Source organism: Primulina tabacum, chromosome 5 (assembly GCF_025594145.1).
Source record: "Primulina tabacum isolate GXHZ01 chromosome 5, ASM2559414v2, whole genome shotgun sequence".
In the NCBI taxonomy this organism is placed as follows: Eukaryota; Viridiplantae; Streptophyta; class Magnoliopsida; order Lamiales; family Gesneriaceae; genus Primulina; species Primulina tabacum.
In genome coordinates this window covers 29,471,952-29,480,178 of record NC_134554.1, presented here as the reverse complement: position 1 = coordinate 29,480,178, position 8,227 = coordinate 29,471,952, and the positions used below count along the sequence as shown (strand labels likewise).

The 8,227-nt window shown below is 38.6% G+C and overlaps 1 protein-coding gene across 1 annotated transcript; it reads left to right on the top strand.

The window, feature by feature from the left end:
- The first annotated feature begins 337 nt into the window (after positions 1–337).
- Positions 338–7,055, top strand: LOC142544325 (uncharacterized). The gene is made up of 3 exons (XM_075651383.1): positions 338–617; positions 4,457–4,789; positions 6,084–7,055. Exons 1-3 carry the CDS (start codon positions 338–340, stop codon positions 6,902–6,904), a joined length of 1,434 nt encoding a protein of 477 aa, XP_075507498.1. The 3' UTR covers positions 6,905–7,055.
- The last annotated feature ends 1,172 nt before the right edge of the window (positions 7,056–8,227 follow it).

The following is an 8,227-nucleotide window of genomic DNA, read 5'->3' as shown; positions in this document are numbered from 1 at the left end:
TAGAGCTCCAGTGTCCAAGAAGGAGAGTCCTTTTTCCCCCGCCATTTTGGAGGAAGGGCTTCCTTCAAGTTTCCGACAATCAAATGTGGGAGAGTACGATGGTCGTACTGACCTAGAAGAACATTTGGGAAGGTTTGAGAACACAGCTATGTTGCATCAGTATTCAGATGGAGTTAAGTGTAAGGTGTTTCAGGGCACGTTGGTGAGGTCAGCCCAGCAATGGTTTAACACCTTGCAGCCCAACTCTCTACGATCTTTCGAGGATTTTTCCGCTGCTTTCTTGTACAGATTCGCTAGCAGCAAGAGGCACCAAAGAAATTAATTGAGCTTGTTTGTGATGAAGCATCAAGAAACTGAAACTCTGCGAGAATTTATCCGGCGTTTCAACGATGCAGCGCTAAAAATACCAGATGTTTCCCCTGACATCATGATAAGTGGCTTTACCCAAGGATTGAGGGGAGGAGAGTTCTTTAAATCGTTGGTCAAGAAACCTTCATCAAGTTATGATGATCTGTTATCTCGAGCGGAAAAATATGTAAATCTACAAGATGCCCAGCGGCATAAGAGGATGGAGCAGCGGCCCGGGGGAAATAGAGTTGAGGGAGCGAAAAGAGGAGGTAGGAAGAGAGGTGCGGGCGAGAAGGAGGAGGATAAGCTAGGGGCAGAGGACAATTCTCATCACATGTTCCCATGGATAGGAGTCGTGACGAGGTGATGGAGCCCGCGGGGAGGTGGGAGAAGTCACGAAGGGTTGAGTACAGTGCTAGATTGTCTTCGCGGGACAGACGAGAAAGATCCGCACCTGTGAGTCGACCGAGGTCTTGCTCGTCCCCTAGGCGTGGTCAAGGCCCTCCATGGATAAATCAGAGGGTTGGGGAGCAGAGAGGAGAAGGTCGAGGTCAAGATGCCCCTCAGGAGCCCGTCGAACCGAGTAGGGGAATGAATGAGGATAACCACCCTACGAGATGAATTATTCACATGATCTCGGGGACTGCTACTGACGAAGATTCCGGGTGAACTCGGAAAGCGAATGGGAGGAGGTTGGAAAACTTTGAAATATCTAGGGGTGCAGAATTTCCACAAGACCCCGTCATCAGCTTTGGCCCGGAAGACCTCCGAGGTGTTGTGACTCCACATAACGATGCCTTGGTGGTGACGGCTACCATTGCCACTTATGATGTGGCGAGCATATTTATTGATAATGGAAGTTTCGTGAACGTCTTGTTCAAGAGCACGTTGGATCAAATGAAGATGGAAGGATTTGAGTTTGAGCCGGTATCAGCCCTGCTGTATGGGTTTGCAGGACACGCCATCCCGCCTTTGGGTCAGATTGTTCTTCCCCTATCCTTGGGGACTGATTCTCGGCGGGTAACAAAAATGATAGACTTCACCGTGGTAGATACCCCGCCAGCGTATAATGCAATTCTTGGACAGCCATCCCTAAAAGATTTAGAGCCGTAGCTTCCACTTATCATCAGAAGCTTAAGTTTCATGTGGAAAAAGGAGTTGGAGTCTTGTGCGGGGACCAAAAAGCCGCGCGTCGATGTTATGAAGGGGTAGTGAGGGAGGAGGGGCTACGCCAGCACACCCTCCTGACCCTCTTCTGACGGTGTTATTCGTGATTTCAGGCTCGGGATCATTTTGAAACCTGCGTCTGGACTAGTGACACTCGCTGGATTACATCTTAGGTGATACCCATGGGCCTCTAGGCTCGGATTACATCTTGGAGGCCCAGATCACGTTTGGGTGGGAAGCCCATCAGGGCCCAAGTATTCTCCTATAAATACCAGGTTTGCGCGTACGGTTGATTCATTCGCTTTATTATTGTTTTCAGCAGCACCCTTAGCTGCTCTTCACTCATATCCTCAGTCACTGACTTGAGCGTCGGAGGGGCTATACCAGGACACCCTTCTGGCCCCCTTCTAACGGTCTTATTCGTGATTTCAGGCTTATGATCATTTTGAAACCTGTGTCTGGACTAGTGAGACTCGCTGGAATCGGATCCTATGTGAGTATCAAGAATATTTAATTAAATTATGAAAAAAATGTATAAATCGTTCTTACCAATATATCACTCTGTTACGGTAATCACAGTTGTTAGCAATTCGTGCCTTGCACTTAAAATATTGAAATATGCCTACCACTTAGAGATTTTATAACTATTTTAAATATATGTAATTTAAAACTTGTAAATAGAAAATATAGTAATTTGAATCTATATATGATATGTCATTTCTTAAAAGTCAAAAACAAAGACGTGAAGCAGAAGCATTGGAAAATGAATTGTTGGCGTTTTGTGTATAATAAAATTAGAAAAGTACAAGTCCTAGTTGCTAATCAAACGTGTGGAATATAATGATGTCTGAAAAGTACAAGTCCTGGCTCCTAATCAAACGTGTTGGAATATAATGGTGTGGCGTTTGTTCGCAACGAGGCCTTACGAAATGTTGTATTTTTACCTCCTATTATTATTTAGTTTAAGTATCTGATTATAGTGCTCAAATCTTTTAAAACATATCACGGTACAAACGTCATGTTTTGATTGCTCTATCCAACTGATACAATTATTGCACAAAACAATCATTCTATCACTATTACACTACTAGCAATCAGTGAGAATCGAACTCGTGATATTGACTTTGATTTTGATTGTTAGGATCAAACACTTACCACTATGACAAAATATATAGCTGTTAGCCAATATGCAATTTTATTTCTTTAAACTCGTGACAGTACAGAGTACACTTACTAGAGTGCTAATGGATCGGGTTGTTAGGCTCATGGGACCGGAGTCGTACGTGTCTATATGTTAATGTTGTCTCTCATTCCTTAGATGTCACTCTTACAATTTCCCTACAGTCGATCATGTTCCCAGCATAGACGGTATTACTCGATAAGATATGATGTCACTATTTTACAGATAATCTAACCAGTCAGATCAAGTGGCGCAAAATCAACAACTTGAAATACAATAACTTATCAGGAGGTTACTCGTCTCAATATTACTGTCACTTACATATGCTGGACTCAACATCCTTTATATGTTCTCAAATTAGAAAATAATATATTTCAGTTGAAAAAAAAAGAAAGAATATAAGTTACTTTTTGTTCACAATAATCAATAAAAATAGTAAAAATGAATTATGGTACATATTATTTAATAAATTAATATTCCCTCTCAAATTTTTTATTAATAAATTGCATTTTAATGTTGCGTCAACGTAAGTGTTTGTACCTCGTCAACATTAATATAAGAATTGTCAAAACATTATAAGTTGAAAAAATTTGGCAAATAATATAATTTATTCAAAATTTCTTTGCGCTTATTTAATATTAATACACCATCGGAAAATTAATAATTCATTTGTTAGCCAATAAAAAGCCTAGAAATCGTAAAATGCTATCACAAGCAGATATAAGATTAAATATATTCTTCGAAAATAAGGAATTATTTTTCTTGCTTTGCTTTTATTTATTTATTTTTAATTAGCCAACTCAATAATAAAATATTCTAAACGCAACTTTTGTCCTAAGTCAACTCAAACCAAAATTTTAAAATAATCTAAACACAACATTAGTCGAAAGTCAACTCAAACTAAAATTTAGTTTCACAAAAAATTTTGTGGGCGAGCATCTTAACCGATCTAACAAAATATTATTTTCCGTTACATATATAGATCTAATCAATTCATCTCTTAATATAAATCCGTGAAATCAACTCACAAAAAACATACTCAATTTAATAACTTGATCAAATTTTTACGGTGGAATGATTGGAACGTATTCCGTAACAACGTAAAAATTATAATTTTAAGTTTAATAATTCATCTGTTTTTTTTTCAAAATGACATCAGATGATATTCTTTTCGAAACTAACTCAAATTAACATTGGGTAATCCAAACTCAAACCAGATAAATTCGTCATGTTTTTTTGCTCTAAATTTGAAATTTCCAGACAATTTCTGTTTAATTTCTCGCACTTGTTTTGAAAAATGTTAAATCTTATTTTCACACAACATTAAAATTAAAGATTTAAATGAGGTAAATTCATTGACTATGAGTACTAACGTGACTAATAATTTCGTGTACATGTACGCGTTTTTTTTTTTTTTTACGATATTTTAGTGTTAAAGATCATATTAAAATTAAGAATTTTAAAGATAAATTTCATTAGGATGTGATAACTGATCGTAGAAAAAGAATGAATCGATACTTTACGTTATCGTGCCGTTTAAAAGATTGTTGTTACATAAACTATAACTTTCGAGGATTTACAAGGGCTTGATTTTACAAATTTTATGACTTTTTTTATAATTAATTAGAGCAATCTTTTAAATATGGTCATTATTCTTTAAATTTTATTTTATAATATATATACATTCTATTTTTAAAATTAAAGTATGAATCATTGGAGAATTATGTTATATATATGTTTTGATGACACCTCATCGATTAGTTAAAATCCTCTGTAGGCTGCAAGGTTGGTACTCCAAATATCACCCTCCACTGGCCTTCATGCCTCAAATCTCCGATCCAACTCCGGCCGATTTCGAATTCTTTCTCACTCAGTATCATCATCTTTGCACCGTTTACATGTCAGAATCTGTCATTTCGTTCATATTTTACTGTGCCGGGACTTTTCTTGCCATCACTGCTCCTGCATGGATGATTCTGTATTCCAATAGAAAGAAAAAAATAAGCAAACCCATGAATAATCAGTTGATTTTAAAGTCTGTGGTCAAGCGAGATTCTCCGGAGAGGCCAAGTTCTGGTGCCATGTCTAGAGACGGTGAATGTTTTTCGTTTTTTTCCATTTGTCTTGATGGGTTTGTGTTGCTGTCTGCTGTTCTTTAGAGTGGAATGGATGGTGCTATTTGGCAGCTCTATAATTGACTGAATTGTGAATGGGTTAAAAACTTTTGCATATTTTGTGTTGTTTTCTGAAGTTGGTACTCGATGTTTTGCCTGAGTTGGTACTCGATGATTTGCCTGGATGTCGGGAGATGAAGATGATAATTAAATATTTCGTGTTTAGGATCAAGCTCCAGCTGTTCTTCGGGGGCAGCTAGGACTGGTGACGACGATGCTACTCAATTTTTTTTTGAATCTTATAGCGAGGCAGGAGCTGATTTTTAATCGCCCCCCAGCTGGGTCAATTGTTGCTTATTTATTCTGTGTTTGTTGGATTAAAAGATATCAGGCCATCTTTGGTTGCTTTGAGAATTGGACTGTGAATGATTTTAACCAATGAGGATTTGAAATTCATCTTTATTATTGACTCTTAAGCTCAATATTGTAATGGAATCCCTAAGAAATTAATCGAAATCATGGATTTGAAATACAAGCATACCCTTATAAGGAACTTACAATCTTGAGCTTGTATAAGGTTTAAGGTAGGGGTTGAGAATGGAAGATTCATATGTTAGTGATGCACTATCACCCTGTTTGAGTGGGATACTGGGGAAAGAAAATTGTTGTTGTAGAAAATGATTGTTTAGGATCACCTGAAAGGGAAAAGATGAATTCAACGAGGGGCAGAGGTAGTAATAAAAAAGGCAATGATATTTGTAAGCCTTGGAATGTGTCTGTGATGTTTTGCCTATTCTACGCAAGCCAGATGGCGTAAACTAATTTTCCTGTGTTATATTATGGTTAAAGCTAGGTGTTTCCTGTACTTTCTTGACTCGAGCAAGTCACCAGATATACTTTCAATGTTTCTGTTGCCAATTGTTGCTAGTTTGTAAAGTGTTTTGCTAGTGATTTGGAAAGATCAAGGACATGCTTTCATGATTCCATAATTGATATTAGATGTATAAGAGTCATTTGAATCCATTTTTATTATTCAAATTTATGTTTAGAAACATTCAGCAGAGCCAGGTTCCATATTCTTGATTATGCTTTTAGCGTAGATGAGGGCTTCCCTGTAGGAGTTTTAGTTTTTTAAGCGTACTTAATTGTCTTAGAAGGAAACTGTAAGCGTTTAAATGTCCCTGTATTGTGCACGCTAGTCAAATATCACCTCGAATTGTTTACACTAAAAACTGATATCTTTCTCACTGTTTTTGGGGAATTTCTATTCACAGTATGCTCTCAAATAATCAAAAGTGGCAGAATCACCAATGTAGATGCCGAATATGCAGAGGAATTACAGTTTCACGAAGCATTATTGGTTTCTCTCTTCACCTCTGCCCCTCCAAATGATGCATCTTCATCAGTGCAAGAACCTATTCGCAGCCCTGAAATGCTAAATTATGAACGTATGTTCGAGGATTCTCCCATAAGCTTCTGTGAAATTTGTTTAGAGAACAAAGAAAGCTGGCAGATGTTTGAAAATGACGGATGCTCGCACTCCTTTTGTTACGAGTGCACTTCCAACCATATCATCTCCAAGATTCAAGAAAATCTGAAAATCATCCCTTGCCCGGCTTTATACTGCAAGACTGTACTAAACTTTGAAGCCTGCCAAATGATGGTCCCGAACGATATACTTGTAAAATGGCATGAGTTGCTGTGTCTATCGCTGATTCCCAACTCCCAGAAGCTATATTGCCCTTTTCTCGACTGTTCAGCCTTGCTCGTGAACGATTCGGGGGAAGTTTTGAAGAAGATAGAATGTCTTTCATGCAAGAGATCATTCTGCGCGGAATGTCATGTCCCGTGGCATTCCGAGTTCACCTGCAAGGAATTCCAGAAGCTGTATGCAAGAAAGGGACGGGGGAAAGACGAGAAGATAGTGAAGAAACTTGCTGAGAAAAAGAACTGGAAGAAATGCCCCAAATGTAAGATGTATATCGAAAAGGCCGAGGGGTGTGTGCATATGACTTGCAGGTGTAAGTATGAATTCTGCTACAGATGTGGATCAAAGTGGACTGAGAATCATGGTGGCTGCAAAGAGAAGCGGTAGAGCCAGCAAGATACGTGATACAAAATGGCGATTAGTGGGTCGCATTCAAGTTCATTTGAAAGTATATTTGTGTTCACAAAAGATGGTTTCAGGTTTTAGATTAATTGTAAATGAAAATATAATGCTTCCCACTATCATTATCATTATTATTGTCACACCTCGAAACTCGAGATTGACACCGACGTCGTTTAACAATCACACAATTGAAAACAACCAGCCTCGTAGCAAAGTGTAAATCGAAACCAGTTTACGAAATCTCAAAAACGACAGAGTTTGATTGCGAAAACATAAACTAAATTTAAAAGTTACACTTAATCTAAAATCTCGAAGTCTCGCATTCACCAGCCCCAAAACTGGTCCGATTCCTCCTCCTCGATTTTTTCCACTGATTTCTCTGGGACAGGTTGTAAGGGGGGTGAGTATTTTAGGAAATACTCAGCAAGTGGGGTGAAACGTCTACCGTTTTAAAAGTGCGAAAATATAGATTTTTTTTAAAGCTCTCAATTACAAAATAACATTTAAAATAATCGTATTTATTTGCCAACAAGAATAACGCTAGTTTAAAAATAACCAACGTCATCATAAATCAACGTAAACGTGTAAAAATCGTAGTATCATCAACATATAAAAATGTGCAACTCCTCTCAAAACACGTGAATCAATATGCGGAAAAATAATGGTCCTCGGGATCGTGTCACCGCATATCCCGCCTGCCTACTCAGTCTTCGGCACCTCCGGTCCCCTGATCAAAATGCTCACCTGCATCACACACGCCTAGTGAGTCTAAAGACTCAACACACCTGTACCAGTAATAACAAGTACATATACATAGCACACAGCAGTGAAAAATAGCATAATCAAAATACATTTCATGAGCTTAAAAACATGAACATAAGCGTGTCGTGTAAAATCGTAACCGTGTCAAAACATGTCTCATCATGTTATCATATCGTATGCGTAACTGTGACCTGTCAAAACATGGTAATAGCATGTATCATCGTATCAGCATATACGTGTTAAAATCTTAATTTGAATTCCGTTCATTAGCTGTGACTTTCGTATCATCATGTCATCATGTCAGTCAATGGATCCATCTACGTGTAACCGTGGTACCCGGCGGCGGGGGACATCAGCAACACTCTCACCCGTCAACTGAGCCCGAGCCTGTCATGTCATCATATCATGTCAATGGAAATACGATCGTCGGGCTCCCTCTGGGGCCTTCTCCCGTAAACGGGCTCCCTCTGGGGCCTTCTCCCGTAAACGGGCTCCCTCTGGGGCCTTTTCCCTCACGATATCTCCAATCATATCATCGTGTCAGTC